General features: G+C 50.4%; 1 protein-coding gene across 1 annotated transcript in view; it reads left to right on the forward strand.

The window, feature by feature from the left end:
• Positions 1-319: 319 nt before the first annotated feature.
• The window catches only part of LOC106995376 (CD99 antigen), a 62,041-nt gene continuing 45,555 nt past the window's right edge, over positions 320-16,805 (forward strand). The window contains exons 1-2 of the mRNA XM_077989813.1: positions 320-326; positions 4,097-4,387. Coding sequence (XP_077845939.1) covers positions 320-326; positions 4,097-4,387 — 298 coding nt within the window. The remainder of the gene's footprint in view (positions 327-4,096; positions 4,388-16,805) is intronic.

The following is a 16,805-nucleotide window of genomic DNA, read 5'->3' on the forward strand; positions in this document are numbered from 1 at the left end:
TTCAATTAATTTAATTTTCGTTCTGGAGGTTACAGCCTCTTGGTGCCAGTTCCAGAGTGTCTGCAGAATATTATGGAAATTCGTATTTGGAGCCAAAGAATGGTAGCGTTAAAAAAAAAAAAAGAAAGAAAAAAGGCAAAAGGCATCTAACTAAATGAATTAGAAACAGAAGTCTTCCAAATGCTTATCTGTGTGAACGCAAAGAAAAAGCCTCAAAGCCTGGCCTTCAGAAGCTGATGTTGCGTCTTTATTATGGCTGGCAAGAGTGACCTGCGCCCTCCCTGAAAGGCAGCCAGAGTCTAGACTCTACTGGAACATAATGGACGGTCAGAGGAGGGAAGCTTCACCTGCACTGCAGTGCCGTCCAAATGTCAGAGGCTGGAGATTGTCCAGGGTAGGGCCTTTCTTTTGGAGGTAATGGGGGGGAAGCAGGAAGTTCACAGGGAGAGGGGTCTCTGGAGTATGAGACGGCAGAAAGACCCTGCTTTCTTTGCATCTCTGCTTCATCCCAAGTCGGACTTGCCTCAGGGTGCCAAAATGCCCAGGCAGCTCCAGCATCCCCTTTCTCCTCAAAAGGAGCCCCCAGGGTCCTCCTGCTTACCCTGACCTAGGGTCCACACCCTCCCTCGATCCCAGCCCAGGACTGTGGCCAGGGAAAAAGAAAGTGCTAATTGGTAGAGTCAATGCCACATGGGGAGGTCGGGGGAGAGGTGCAGGAGAAAATACCACGGAAGGAGCTCTGGTTGGGTAATTCATCCGGATTCACTCCAAGAGGTAACACTTTAAAGATGGTGTTCCCATGAAGAATGATTACATTTTCCTCATGCCTCTAAAGTGCAATTATGTTGCTGGGGTTTTGCTGGCTGAAAAGAAAACAAAAAAGAAAAGAAAAAACCTTCCGGTGTGCAAGCTCACCCTGTTACTTCTGAAGATATGCATCACTCACACCACCTGGGGCACAGGCCCAGCCCCTCTAGCCTTGCAGGTTTCTGACCTAGGGGTGCAGATGACCTAGGGAGGGGTGGGTATGGCCACAGGCAGGGGACAGCTCAAGACCATTTGACCCAGCAAGCCCATTACTGGGTATATACCCAAAGGATTATAAATCATTCTACTATAAAGACACATGCACACGTACGTTTATTGCAGCACTAGTCACAGCAGCAAAGACTTCGAACCAACCCAAGTGTCCATCAATAATAGACTGGATAAAGAAAATGTGGCACATAGACACCATGGAATACTATGCAGCCATAAAAAAGGATCAGTTAATGTCCTTTGCAGGGACATGGATGAAGCTGGAAACCATCCTTCTCAGCAAACTATCACAAGAACAGAAAACCAAACACCACATGTTCTCACTCAGAAGTGGGAAAGCACATGGACACAGGGAGGGGAGCATCACACACCGGTGCCTATTGGTGGGGGGGGGGGGGGGCTAGGGGAGGGACAGCATTAGGAGAAATACCTAATGTAGATGATGGTTGATGGGTTCAGCAAACCACCATGGCACGTGTATACCTATGGAACAAACCTGCACGTTCTGCACATGTGCCTGCCCCAGAACTTAAAGTATAACAATAATAATAATAATAATAATAATAATAATAATAAAAAGACAGTTGTTATCTCAGAGCCCCTGACTCAGCTGGCCAGGCAGCAAGTCTGCCAGCCCAGGAATGGGCCAATAGATGAGGCAGGGTTTTGTAAACCAAAAATAAAATTCTTTGGGAGGCTGAGGTGGGCGGATCACTTGAGGTCAGGAGTTCCAGACTAGCCTAGCCAACATGGTGAAACCCCGTCTCTACTAAAAATACAAAAATTAACCAGGTGTGGTAGCAGGTGCCTGTAGTCCCAGCTACTCAGGAGGCTGAGGCAGGAGAATCGCTTGAACCTGGGAGGTGGAGGTTGCAGTGAGTTGAGATGGCGCCACAGCACTCTAGCCTGGCCGACAGAGTTAGACTCCGTCTCAAAAACTCAATAAATTAATACAATAAAATAAAATCCTAAGCCCCCCACCTCCCCACCTTCAAAACATCTGAATGGACTTCCTCCTCGGCCAGAGCTTTTTAAAAATTTAACCTCAGAGACTGTTTCAGGCCGTGATGCGAAGCAGGGGTCGAACATGCCTCATGATGCCTCTCCGGGGTTAACATCCACACAGGCTTTAAGTCTGAGAAGAAACATTTTACAACCTCTTCTCTCTGACCCTAGCACCCAAAGGCTCCTGTTCAAATAAGAACTTGATTCTTCACAATTCTTTATCTTAACCCAGACATTCTTTTCTATTGATCCCAGGACTTTAAAGAAACTCAAGCAATTGCCAATCAGAAAATTCTAAAATCTACCTGTAAGCTGGAAGCCTCCTGCTTTAAGTTGTCCCGCCTTTCTGGACAAAACCAATGTGTCTTACATTTCATTGATGCCTCACGCCTCCCTAAAACGTATAAAACCAAGCTACACCCCGACCACGTTGGGCACACGTTCTCAGGACCTCCTGAGGGCTGTGTCACAGGCCATGGTCACTCATATTTGGCTCAGATTAAATCTCTTCAAGTATTTTAGAGTTGGACTCCTTTTTCTTTTCTTTTTTTTTCTTTTTCTTTTCTTTCTTTTTTTTTTTTTTTTTGAGACGGAGTCTCGCTCTGTCACCCAGGCAGGAGTGACAGAGTGCAGTGGCCTGATCTTGGCTCACTACAACCTCCACCTCCCGGGTTCAAGCGATTCTCCTGCCTCAGCCTCCTGAGTAGCTGGGACTACAGGTGCCCGCCACCACATGCGTCTAATTTTGTATTGTAGAAGACAGGGTTTCACCTTGTTGGTCAGGCTGGTCTCCAACTCGACCTCAGGTGATCTGCCTGCCTCGGTCTACCAAAGTGCTGGGATTACAGGCGTGAGCCACTACGCCGGGCCTAGTTTGACTCTTTTCGTGAACAGTTGGAAACGTGGAATGCAAGAATATTCAGGGTTATTTGTCAGGCTGCAAAGTTGTTCCACCACCCTACAGGAAAATGGATACAATTTTAGGCTTGGGTGTTAACAAAAAACATATAGTTAGTGTGGGAAGGGCGACAACTGCACTGCAGCTGTGGCCGGTGGTGCGGGAGGGTCTCTAACCTCGAAGCCCACTTCGGAAGGCGAGTCGCCCGTGACCAGGACTAGGGCCTAGGCACCCCAGATAGGAGAAGGGACCTCGTTCCCTATTGTTCCCCACTAACCCCCATGACCAGGAGTCCCCACTCCCAGCCTCGTCCTGGGGATTCTGGGGAGAAACTGCCCCAGCGCAGAGGCTCCTCCAAGGGTCGTCCTTGGTCCCGCGCAAAGGGGGCGTCCGCCACCCTCCCGGCTGCGCACCCCCAGCTCCCCAGCTCGGACGCTTTAGAAAGGACATGAGGCGGGGGTTGCCCGTGGAGCGGGGGCCACGCTTCCTGAGCAGGAAGGGGATTGCCCTTTGCTCCCCTTGGGGAACTCCCTGAGGTGAGCATCTGGGAGGGGCCCCCATAATTTTCCCAGCAGGGGAGCCGGGAGAGTTTCCTTTGCTCCCATTGCAGAGCAGGGGAGGGTCCCTGTTAGGGTCAGAGAAGGGGCGCAGGGGCGAGTAGGGAGAGTGGGGCCACACATTTCCACTAAGGGCGGCAGTTTCGTGTCGCTACAGTTAGAGGCGTGCATTTAGGAGGCTGTAGACAGGGAGCGACCCGCACTTTCCCGAGCAGGGGAGCTGCTGGGAAAGTTTATTTTGCTCCCACTGGAGACCAGGGGGTGAGGGGGTCCTTGTTAAAGGGAAGGGGAAGTGGCTGCACGGGCGAGCGGGGAAGGGGGAGCTCTGTGTTTCCAAGAAGGGCGGCAGTTTTATGCCACTACAGTTAAGAGCTGCCCTGGGGCGTGCATTCAGGGGGCTGTAATCTGGGAGGGACCCGCACTTTCCCGAGAATGTTGTAGTCCACTTTGCTCCGGGTCGGCGCCGCCCTGGCTACGGCCTTGTGGGTGGGGGAGGGGGCGTGGGCAGCTTCTCGAAAAGGGAGGGGGGTGTCCCGTGCTCCCCTCGGTGCTGCCTGGGGCCATCCCCTCCCGCCTCCCCGTTCTGTCCCCTCCCCAGGCCCGGCGTTCCCGCCCCTTCTGTGCGCGCGTGGAGGCCGGGGCGGGGCGGGGCGGGGCGGGGCGGGCGCAGCCGGGGCTGAGCTTGCAGGGCCGCTCCCCTCACCCGCCCCCTTCGAGTACTCCTCGGGCTTCGCACCACCCGGCCCGTGGGGGAGTATCCGTCCCGCCGCCTTCGCCCACGCGCTGCATTCGGGGACAGTCCCTGCGCGCTCTGGGCGCACCATGGCCCGCGGGGCTGCGCTGGCGCTGCTGCTCTTCGGCCTGCTGGGTGCTCTGGTCGCCGCCCCGGGTGAGCGAGCGGAGGGATCCGGGTGGCGGGACGCAGAGGGCGCGGACCGGGCCTGGGGATCCGCTTGGGATGCGGGGTTGCTGGGACACCCGCACCCTCCTCCCTGCCTAGCGGGACGTGCTGTGCCCGCGGGGGCCCAGGCCCGGAGGAGGCCCCCACTTTCTCCCTAACGCTTTTCCTGGAGCCATTTCACAGAGAAAAGTCAGCGTTTGTTGTCGGAGTTGTAAACTCTTAAATTTGGGGGGGCCTTGGGAGAGGTGGCATACGATTCTTCCCAATCTAGGGGACTTTCTTACGGATCTCTGCCCCTTTGGATAAGCCCCTCACCCCACCCCGTTATCTCCCCGCAGGGTTTGGGGACCTGCGTCTTTAGGCCGCGCGCGGAAGCCGCCCTGGAGTTGCCTGTCAGAGCCACGCCCTGCGTCCCGGGCCTAAATTTGGAATCGCTGGGAGCCGGAGACCCGGGTGGTGGGGGGAAGGGAAGGAAAAGTTAGAAAAACACTTTGAGCCCTGAATATGTTCCAAAATACTGTGGATGCAGGCTCTGGGCATTTCAGCGCGTGTGCGCCAGGCAACACGGGGCGCCGAAAGAAACGTGTGCTTACCAAATTGTCCATCTGTGGCGGTGGAGAATTCGGGAAACAAAAAGTATCCAGGGAAGAGCGAGCCACGGTCACCCTCCCACGCACGGCCTAAACCGGGCCTATTTCTAATTGTTACTCTAATCATGTTTTTCTGTTTCCCTCCCTTTGAAAGGGAAACGGGACCCTGCTGGATGTGGTGTGTTATCAATTCTTTTTTCCAGTGGCCAGTGCATTTTTGCTTTTAAGTAGGCAGGCTTTTAAGTAGACCGGCTTGCAGGTGGTGTAGACTTCAGGACCGGCCTTATCAGGGTTGGACATATTTAGGAAGGAGAGGCGGGAACGCCCAGCTCTGGGGAGGACAGAGGCGGCCCGGTTTGTGTTGAGGGGATCTAGCTCAGCCTGGAGCTGTGGTGACTAGACCGGGTCTGTATTTTTAGGGAGGAGTTGCTAATGGGTTTACACCCTGTTTAAAGGGGTCCCGGGTATCCTAGAAATTGTGGTTTCACTCGGTAGAGGTTAGAGATAATGAAGCCTGCTCTGTAGAGGAAAACTGGGAGGATTTTCCAGCCTGCAGGGGAGGTTCCAAGCAGAGCTTCCTGTTTCTCCCTTTTCTTCCTAAATGGCCTTCCTTCTTGCCGGCAAGCTGCCACCACGAACGGGATGGCTCTGTAGGGTTTTATCAGCTGCATTTATTCCCAAGGCACCCTTTAGATGAAAGGGTTTTTTCTTGTCTCTCTGCGAATGCATTTCTTCATCCTTCATGTGTTCCTTCCTTTCTTTGCATCTACTGTGTGCTTGGGGTCAGGGAAAAATATATCCAAGGGAGTTCTGGTGGCCTAAGAATTCAGTTTCCTGGAGAACAGAGGCATCTGAACAGGCAGATGGGAGACAGGGCGACAGGCACCATTATAGTTCCATCACAAAATAACTCCGGGGTTCCCAGTGGTCAGTCTTGGTGAGGGGCTGGGCTACGTTTTGAAGCCCTGGGGACAGTTTTGCCGGCTGGTCTGGCATTCCAGGTCATTGGAGGAGAGTGGGTGGAAAGCCTTATATTCTCTGAGCCCCAAACAAGTCGTTGCACAGTTTTTTTGTTTGTTTTTGTTTTGTTTTGTTTTTTGAGACGGAGTCTCTGTCGCCAGGCTGGAGTGCAGTGGCGCGATGTCGGCTCACTGCGTTGCACAGTTTTTAAACCCATGGCAGTGTTCATCTGGAACTCCTGATTTTGGAGGCATACTGGGCTTAGGAACTCCAAGCTGCTGATGTTTGAGTAAAGGGAAGCGTAGCTGTCTATGGGGTGGGTGGGTAGGGAAGGGCAGTGGGACAGGGGGATAACAGGGGCCAATCTGTCCTTCAATTGCAGAGGAAGGCCTGGCCGTCGGCACTGATGGATCTCCCTGAGGGACCCTTCTCACCTCGTCTTTCCAGTCTGACCCTGCTAGAGATGGAGACAGAAACAGCCTGTCCCAGTAATATTAGTACACATGTTGTTTCATTAGGAAAGTTGACTTTTGAGTTGATGATGCTCAGAACACACTTTCCTATCGAGCGATATGCATCAGGTGCACAACCCCGTTGAGCCTGGAGTAGGTTCTCACACTGGTGCTGATAGCCCTGGCCTGATCTCAGAGGGTTGGGGACGCTGTGTTCCTTGGTGTCTTCATAAATTCTCAGGGGTACAGGTGGGATGTGGCGAGGGGTGGATGGACAGTGGGAAGTGTATAGAGGAAAAGAGGAGGCTTCAGCTTTGTAGAGAGCAGGACGTCCCCACAGGGCGACGCTGGCCCGGAGGAGACACTTTGTGATGGTTGCAGACATTTTTGGTTGCCACCCTGGGGTGGGACCTCCTACCATCCTGCAATGGGTGGGGCAGCTTAGGGAAGCTGCTCAGAATCTTTCAAGGGCCAGAACGGCCCCCAGCACAAATAATTCATCTAGTCCCAAATGCCAAAAGTGTTGAAGGTGGAAAACCTTGAGGAGGGCTTGGGAGTTGTATGGATGCGCTGATTCAGGGCTGCCCCGTCCCAGACAGTAGAGCAGCTCACATCCAATGCATCCGTGCTCTCCAGCAAAGGCTGATTTCCACCCCCGGGCAAAGGCACAGCGGCCTGTGCAGTTTGAAAAACTCCAAACACCCACGGAACTGCCATCTCTTGAACAATACCAGGCCTCTTCAGGATTCCTTCACCCCAGTGGAGCAAGCGTGGGCTTCGTTTTTTTACTCTCCAGAGCTCTTGTCTCCTGCCCGTGTGGGTGTGTGTGGAAGTTATTAGGAGAATGTTTCTGGGCAGAGGAAGTGGGTTTTATCATCCCGCGAGTTTGCCTTGATTTTCCACCAGCATGTTTGGCTCTGATAAAAGTTGATTGCTTTGCATTTAACTCCCTACTAAAGGCCGGGCATGGTGATTCAGGCCTGTAATCCCAGCACTGTAGGAGGCCAAGGCCTGTGGATCACATGAAGCTAAGAGTTCGAGACCAGCCTGACCAACATGGCAAAACCCCGACTCTATTAAAAATACAAAAATTACCTGGGTGTGGTGGTGAGCTCCTATAATCCCAGCTACTCAGGAGGCTGAGGCAGGAAAATCACTTCAGCCCAGGAAGCAGAGGTTGCCATGACGTGAGCTGAAATCTTGTCGCTGCACTACAGCCTCGGTGACAGAGACTCAGTCTTAAAGAAAAAAAAAAACAAAGAAAACTTCCTGCTTTAGCTCTTTCTCCTTTCTTCTGTGTATGAGACACTGTTCAAATACAAATACATGTCTTTACACTGTGGAGATATTCAAGTAAATGATTGTTTGTCTGGAAATCACTTTTCTTCCGGAAGGTTGTGTGGTGGGTACATGCTGTCATTGAGAAAAAAATGCAGCTCATACAACACTTCTCCCAATTCAGCATTTAGGAATCATGGCGGGATTTCATGGATACTGTCTGTCTGGAATGTTTTCAGACTTAGATATCTTCCCCCAGAGAGATAGACGTCTCAGTAGCCACATGGGCCTTGTGCTGGTTTTCAGTCCTGCTGAAAATTTTCTAATTACTCTTGTTACTTTAGGGGAAAAGAATTACATGTCCTTTGTGATTTATAGACACAGTAAGAAATAAGACCCGTGTGTCTTTAGGGGTGTGAAGGAGGAAAAGTCTTTTTTTTTTTTTTTTTTTTTGAGATGGAATTTTCCTCTGTTGCCCAGGCTGGAGTACAGTGGCACGATCTCAGCTCATGGCAACCTCTCCATCTCAGGTTCAAGTGATTCTCCTGTCTCAGCCTCCCAGTTAGCTGGGACTATAGGTATGCGCCACCATGTCTGGCTAATTTTTGTATATTTAGTAGAGATGGGGTTTTGCTATGTTGACCAGGCTGAAAAGTATTTTTTTGAGGTGGGGTCTCATTCTGTTGTCCAGACTGGAGTGCGGGGGTGCAATCAGGGCTCACTGCAGCCTCTACCTCCTGGGCTCAAGCAATCTTTCCACCTCAGCCTCTGCAGTAGCTGGGACTGCAGGCACATACCACTGTGCCTGACCACTTTTAAATTTTTTTGTAGAGACAGGGTCTTGCTATGTTGCCCAGACTGAAAAAAATATATATATTTTTTTTTGGAGACAGAGTCTTGCTCTGTCACCCAGGCTGGAGTACAATGGCAGGATCTCGGCTCACTGCAGCCTCTGCCTCCCGTGCTCAGGCAATTCTCCTGTGTCAACCACCTGAATAGCTGGGAGTACAGGCACATGTCACCATACCTGGCTATTTTTTGTACTTTTAGTAGAGGCAGGGTTTCACCATGTTGGCCAGGCTGGCCTCGAACTCCTGGCCTCAAGTGATCTGCCCACCTTGGCCTCCCAAAGTGCTGGGATTACAGGCGTGAGCCACCTGAAAAATCATTTAAAAAATCAACTGTCCTGCGTTCTTACTTGGAAGGGACTCCTGTAACCAAAGACGGGAAGAACAAACCAAACTTTATTAACATGCATTTTTCATTGATACACCTAGAAATGGGTAGTTTTCAAGGAGGTGGCTTGGATTCTAGCTGCTCTAGCATCCTCAACAAAGAACAGTCCATTTTTAGAGAACTGGCAGAGAAAGACAAAAGACTTTGAGTCTTCAGGGGCAGCAACTAAATAGCAGAGAAAGGCTGGTTAGTGAAGCTTGTTCATTCCGAATCCTGTGGTTCCGAGTCCAGGCCCATGAGGATTTTCCGCTGTCTTCCGTGGTTCACCTCTGTCCTCCCAGTTGGGGAGGTGGGGTTCGGATTGCTTGTGAATGTGGTCTCATCATTGCTGGTATAGCTTCAGGCTGCAGGCTGTCCAGGGCTTGAGGATTTGCTGATACTCTTTTTTTTTTTTTTTTTTTTTTTGAGATGAAGTCTCGCTCTTGTCCCCCAGGGTGGAGTGCAATGGTGCGATCTTGGCTCACTGCAACCTTCGCCTCCTGGGTTTGAGCAATTCTCCTGCCTCAGCCTCCTGAGTAGCTGGGATTACAGGTGCCCACCACCATGCCTGGCTAATTTTTGTATTTTTAGTAGAGACGGGGTTTCACCATCTTGGCCAGGCTGGTCTCGAACTCCTGACCTCAGGTGATCCACCCACCTCGGCCTGCCAGAGTGTGTTCTTTTTTGATTTATCCCAGTCTCTTGTCTGAAACATGGTAGCTCACCAAAATTTCTACTCCCGTTTGTCCAACTGATAGTATCTTTTCACATCTCTAAGAGACCAGAACGACTTCCTCTTCTTGAATTTCCTGTTCAGTATTCTTTCTTGGCTTGGTTCCTTGGTGAGTTTTGAGGAGATGGTGCATGGGTGTGTTTTTCAGCTTTGTTTTAGTATGACTCAGGGTTGCCACCACGCCTTGTACGGTCTCCTAGTCATAGTATTAAAATTTCCCCTGAGCAGGAAACCAGAAAGTTCCTTTCTTCTCCCCCAGAGTCAGATTCAAACCAGTGTTTCTCAAGTGGGCTGTGAAAGTAGCATGCAGCCACCCGCCTGACAGAGAAGAAAATTCAACAGAGGAGAGGATAAAACGCCCACAGGGTGCATGGAAAGCCTTGCTAAAGAAGCCACATGGGCAAAGCTTTTGTTCCGCTCCCTCTGCCCTGGTGGACTGGGCTGGGCTGAGATATAATACATGTTTGTCATTGTGGACGGCATTTGGATGGGTCTGAAAGCGATTGCAAACCCCTTTAATTCGCTTTGATTTCTCAACTGAGTGGTGTCATGGGCTGGGGTGGGTCCCCTGTTTTTGAGAAGCACTCGAAAGACTCTGATTTTCTGCAGCTTTTCGGGGAGCAAAGCCGTTGCTCCAAGAGCGCTCTTTAAAAGCTGACAATAATGTATTTGGTTGAACTAACAGCCCTTCTTGAGGAGGCAGCAGACTGGCCAGAGCTGTTACATTCCAGGGGTTCTGCAGGCATTACTCATCAGAGGCACCTGAGCCTGGATAGCCTGACTCTTGTTTGTTTCTGCTTTGCCTGACCCTGCAAAATTATTGTCCCAATGCACCCTGGCAAGCATTGATCCACGAGGGGATGCTGAGCAGAAGGAGCTTTCGTTTCTGCAGGAACACGATGGACTGGAATGATGACAAGAATAAACACACTGCATTGTCTTTTAGGGCCAATGGGCTTACAATTAGGCATACAGATGTTATAACTACCGCCAGAAGCCAAATATTGCCAGTCGGCGTCTTCCTATCTTCTTCTGGGGGAAATGGGTTGGGTTCTAAATATGAATTCACATAGGGCTGTCTTCGATGAATTCAGCACAAAATAGTCTCAGCAATTGAAGGGACACACTCAGAGAGAAGTGTTAGGCACTTAATAGAATAGCAGGACAGGGAAGGGTTTGGATCTGGGCAAGCAGGAGATGGGTATGAACACCTGACTTTCGAGACCCTGCCGAGGTGGCCTTGAAGGTAGAGGCCCTCTATGTTGATATCTTTACTCAAGAGGCTGTGGTCCTTTGGTGCTAACATAGCATCCAATAGACAGACAAGATGGACAGCTATAGCCACCTATGGGAAGCGGTTTCTACTCTTAAACTACAAGCCCCTAGACACTCATCATATCATAAACATATCACTGGGCAGTGGCTTGCAATCTTTTTTCTTTTCTTTATTTTTTAGACTTGCCCAGGCCGGAGTGCAGTGGCACGATTGTAGCTCACTGTAGCCTTGACCTCCTGGGTGCAGGTGCATCTCTCACCTCAGCCTTCCGAGGAGCTGGACCACAGGCATGTGCCACCCTCAGCTCATTTTAAAAATCTTTTTGTAGAATCGGGGTCTCACTATGTTGCCCAGGCTGGTCTTGAACTCCTGGGCTCAAGCAAACCTCCTGCCTCAGCTTCCCAAAGTGCTGGGGTTACAGGTGTGAGCCACCATGCTCAGCCTGCAATCTTTTTTTTTTTTTTTTTTTTTTTGAGGCAGGCTCTCACTCTGTCGCCCAGGCTGAAGTGGTGTGATCTCAGCTCACTGCAGCCTCGAACCCCCAGGCTCAGGTGATTTGCCCACCTTAGCCTTCTGTGTAGTTGGGACTACAGGCACGTGCCACCACACTCAATTAATTTTTATCTTTTTTGTAGATACAGAGTTTCGTTCTGTTGTCCAGGCTGGTGGACATATTTTAATCCTACAGAGTCCAGGCTAAAAACACACCAGTAACTGTGATGCCCATCCCTCCTGCATTCCTGATTTCTGAGTGACGGTTTGAGACACAGACCTGCTTGACCACCCTCCAGTGGCTCTTGCTGATCTAGACCCGAGGTTCTCAGCTTTGACTCCATTGCAGGAAGCTTGGAAACGTCACTCTTGCCCAGGGTTACCTGGGTAGTCTGGTTTATAGACATGTTAGGCGTTTTAATTTTTTTAAAAATATTTTTGAGAAAAGATTTTGCTCTGTCACCCAGGCTGGAGTACAGTGGTACAATCATAGCTCACTGCAGCCTCAACTTCCTAGGTTCAAGTAGTCCTCCCACCTCAGCCTGGAAAGTAGCTGGGACCACAGGCATGCCTCACCATACCTGGCTAATCTTTTCTTTTCCTTTCTCTTTTCTTTTCCTGTCCTGTCCCTTCCTTTTCCCTTCCTTATCCCTTCCTTTTCCTTCCCCTCCCCTCCCTTCCCCTCCCCTCCTCTTCTCTCCTCCTCCTCCTCCTCCTCGTCCTCCTCATCTTGACAGAGTCTTGACAGAGTCTTGCTCTGTTGCCCAGGCTGGAGTACACTGGTGCAATCATGGCTCACTGCAACCTCCGCCTCCCTGGTTCAAGCGATTGTCTTGCCTTAGCCTCCTGAGTAGCTGGGACTACAGGCACGCACCACCACGCCCGGCTAATTTTTGTATTTTTAGTAGAGACGGGGTTTCACCATGTTGGCCAGAATGGTCTCGAACTCCTGACCTCATAGTCTGCCCGCCTCGGCTTCCCAAAGTGCTGGGATCACAGGCGTGAGCCACCCTGCCCAGCCTATTTATTTTTTATTTTTTATTTATTTTTTATTTTTTATTTTTTTTGAGACGGAGTCTAGCTCTGTTGCCCAGGCTGGAGTGCAGTGGCCGGATCTCAGCTCACTGCAAGCCCCGCCTCCCAGGTTCACGCCATTCTCCTGCCTCAGCCTCCCGAGTAGCTGGGAGTACAGGCGCCCACCACCTCGCCCGGCTAATTTTTTTTGTATTTTAGTAGAGACGGGGTTTCACCGTGTTAGCCAGGATGGTCTCGATCTCCTGACCTCGTGATCCGCCCGTCTCGGCCTCCCAAAGTGCTGGGATTACAGGCTTGAGCCACCGCGCCCGGCCTTCATTTTTTGTAGAGACAGGGTCTCCCTATGTTGCTGGTCCTGAACTCCTGGGTTCAAGCCATCCACCTGCCTTGGCCTGGCAAAGTCTTGGGTTTACAGGCAGGAGCCACTGCATCCCGCTATTAGGAATTTTTTAAAAGCCCCTCGGAGGGTCTTCATGTGTGACTGAGTTGTCAAGAATCATTGTTATTTTGCTGGATATTCTGTTTCTTCCCTCCTACACGAGATTTCCCACGACTGCTTCTCGGATGTGAACGTCTGTGCCATGGATTACATTTTTCAAAGAGCATTCAGTTTGTTATTTCATCTTCAGTGAGCCCTTAAGATATTTCTCATGGGTCTTTGGTAGATAAAGACACTGGGGTCAGAGAGTTCAGGAGCTTGCTGCTGACCACGTGGTCAGCATGGGGAAAAATGCATGTGGGCATGAGCTCTGTCGGTGGCGAGACCTGGGCACAGGGGCTGCTGGGCCTGGGACTTGGTGGCTGCGTGTGTGGGCTGAACAGAGCTCCCCAGGCACGGCCTTGTGGACCTTGAGGGATGCCTGCCTTCACCACTAGTGTGACTTGAAGGGGAGGAGAATGTCCAGTGATGGGCATTTTGATATGGAAGAGAACTCCCATGAATCCTGATGGTGAACTTGTCTCAGACCAGTCACTGAGGCCTCTCCAGCTCCTCGGGGTCTCCATGTTCTAGGTATTCATGTGTCCTTTCATCCATTTACCCATCCATTTATGTATCTATGCATCCATCCATCCATGCATCCTCCATTTATCCATCCATCCATCAACCCATCCTCCCATTCATTTACCCATTCATCCATTCATCCATGCATGCATGCATCCATCCATCCATCCATCCTCCCAGTCATTTATCCATCCATCCATCCACCCACCCATCCATCCATCCTCCCATTCATTTATCCATCCATCCATCCATCCACCCACCCACCCACCCACCCACCCATCCATCCATCAACCCATCCATCCGTCAACCCATCCTCCCATTCATTTACCCATCCATCCATCCACCCATCCTCCCATTCATCCATCCATCCATCCATCCATCCATCCATCGTCTCATTCCTTTACCCATCCATTCATGCACCTGTCCATCCATCCATCCATTCTCCATTCATCTTTCCATCCATGCATACATCCATTCATCCATCCTTTTAGTTCATCCAGCCACTCATCAATTGATACATCCACCTATCTACCATCCACTCATCTGTCCATCCATTCACCCATCCTTTCATCAATTTACCCATCCACCATCCATCCATTTATCCATTCACCCATTCATCCATCCATCCATCCATCCATCCACCCACCTATCTATTCACCCTTCCATCCATTCATCTATCCATCTATCCACCTACCCACCCACCCACCCAACCATCCATCCACCTGTCCACCCATACCTCCATCCATCCACCCACCCACTCATCCACTTAACTAGCCATCCATCCACTTATCCATCATTCATCCATCCGTCCACCCATCCACCTACCTAGTCACCCACCTAAACTCGTCCATCCACTCAACCATCCATCTGCCTATCCACCCGTACCTCCATCCATCCCCTTACTGCCCATCCTTCCACTCGTCTACCCAATTACCCATCCATCTGCCCAGCTATCCACCCAACCATCCACCCACTCATTAATTTATCCACTCACCCAGCCATGCATCCAACTATCTGTCCATCCATCCATCCATCCATCCATCCATCCATCCATCCATCCATCCATCCATCCCATCCATCCATCCATCCATCCATCCATCCATCCATCCATCCATCCATCCATCCATCCGTTCACCCACCCACCCACCCATCCATCCACTTACCTGCCCGTCCATCCACCCTCCCAGTCCATGGCTTTCTCATGCATTCCTTCAGCCAACATAGGTTGAAGTTAAATGTGCTCTTGGTGCTATTTGCTGTGGGCCCAGAGAAGACATACCTGGTCCCTGTTTTTTGTTCTCTGCCTGGGAGGTAACAACCAGAGCATCAATTTGGGCATAAAAGCGCCATTGTGGATGGAAGGCCTGGATGTGTGGAGGCACAGAGCAGGGACCATACTTGCTCAGGGGGTCAGAGAGAGTTCTCCCATGAGGGGCCCTCCCTGGACACTGAGCTTCCAAGAGTGAGCAGAGCAAGCCAGATGTAAGGAAGAGGAAGGGTGTCTCAGCCTGATAGCGAAGCAGTAAGAGTGATGATGGGGCAGCTGCAGTTCATCTCAGGCTAGAGGAGCTGCAGGGGCCAGTTGGTGGGCAGCCTCTGTTGCCATTGCTGAGGAGTGCAGATTTAGGCTCCCCTGAAGGGTTTGACGCAGAAAACTGTGCAGGGACACTTAACTTGCTGAAGGCCCCTCTTTGGATAACAGCATGGAGAACAGGTGGGAGGGGCTGGGGCTATTTTTGGCAGAGCCTGGATAAGTCAGCGGAGATAGAAGAAAAGAGACAAGCTATTTTAAGAGATATTAAGGAAGTTAAGATCTGTAACAGGTCCCTGCCTGCAGAGTTGACCACATGTTTGTATCACGTGGGTAGGCTTATAGACACCTGCATCTCACCTTGGAAAGTTTCTGATTTAATTAGCCTGGGCATGAGGACTTAGGAAAACCCCACAGATATGTGTAATTTGCTACTGGAGTTAAGAACTGGGGTCTGGAGCTGTGCTCCTTAAACTGTAATATGCTTACAAATCGCCTCTGGTAATGCTTGTGAGAAAGTGCTTCAGGTTGGCCAGGGAGAGGATCACGGAGGGCTTCCTGGAGAAGGTGACATTCTCCTAGGGCCTTGAGGGGTGAATAGAAGTTTTCCGGGTTCGGAAAGAAGGAATAGGCTTTCATGGCCAGGTAGAGGATCCAGTGAGGCAGATGGGGGGCCCAAATTCTGTGACCCCCTCCCCCCACCGCACCCCCAGGATACCCCTGTATCAGTCCCATGGTGTAACAGCCTAATTCACAAGATGCTGCAGAGGGGAAGGGATTTTAAATTTTCCGAGAAAGACAATGATATATTTTGAACTCCATGAGAAGTACTGTTACTAACTTGTTTTAACCTATGTACATGCAATCTTCATCATTCAAGGATTCTGTATTTGTGAACTTGCCTACTTGCTAAAATGTATTTGTCATCCCCACATCAACATTCCCGGCATTTAAATTTTTATTTTTATTTATTTATTTTTTTGAGACAGAGTCTCACTCTCTTGCCAGGCTGGAGTGCAGTGGCGTGATCTCGGCTCACTGCAACCTCCGCCTCCCGGGTTCAAGTGATTCCCCTGCCTCAGCCTCGCAAGTAGCTGGGATTACAGGCACGCGCCATCATGCCTGGCTAATTTTTTGTATTATAGTAGAGACGGGGTTTTACCATGTTGGCCAAGATGGGCTTTATCTCCTGACCTTGTCATCCACCCGCCGCAGCCTCCCAAAGTGCTGGGATTACAGGCGTGAGCCACTGCACCCGGCCTTTTCTAAATTTTTATTTATTTATTTTTTAACTTTCATTTTAGGTTCGGGGATACATGTGAAAGTTTGTAACTTAGGTAAACACATGTCATGAGGGTTTGTTGTACAGATTATTTCATCACTGTGGTATTTAGCCCAGGACCCAATAGTTACCTTTTATATTCCTCTCCTTATCCTTGGCGATTTTGTTCATGCACAGAACAGCAAAAAAATTGAACTTCTTTTTTCTTTCTTATTTTTTTTGAGATGGAGTCTCCCTCTGTAACCAAGGCTGGAGTGCAGTGGCATGATCTTGGTTCACTGCAACCTCTGCCTCCTGTGTTCAAGTGATTTTCCTGCCTCAGCCTCCCAAGTAGCTGGGATTACAGGCATGCACTACCATGCCTGGCTAATTTTTGTGTTTCTAGTAGAGACGGGGTTTCACCGTGTTGTCCAGGCTGGTCTTGAACTCCTGGCCTCAAGTGACCCACCCACCTTGGCTTCCTGAAGTGCTGGGATTACAGGCGTGAACCACCGCGCCCGGCCAGAATTGAGCTTCTCAGTAGCTCATGTTCTCAGTTGAGGTTCAGCAAAGCCAGACA

This window comes from Macaca mulatta, chromosome Y (genome assembly GCF_049350105.2).
Source record: "Macaca mulatta isolate MMU2019108-1 chromosome Y, T2T-MMU8v2.0, whole genome shotgun sequence".
Classification (NCBI taxonomy): domain Eukaryota; kingdom Metazoa; phylum Chordata; class Mammalia; order Primates; family Cercopithecidae; genus Macaca; species Macaca mulatta.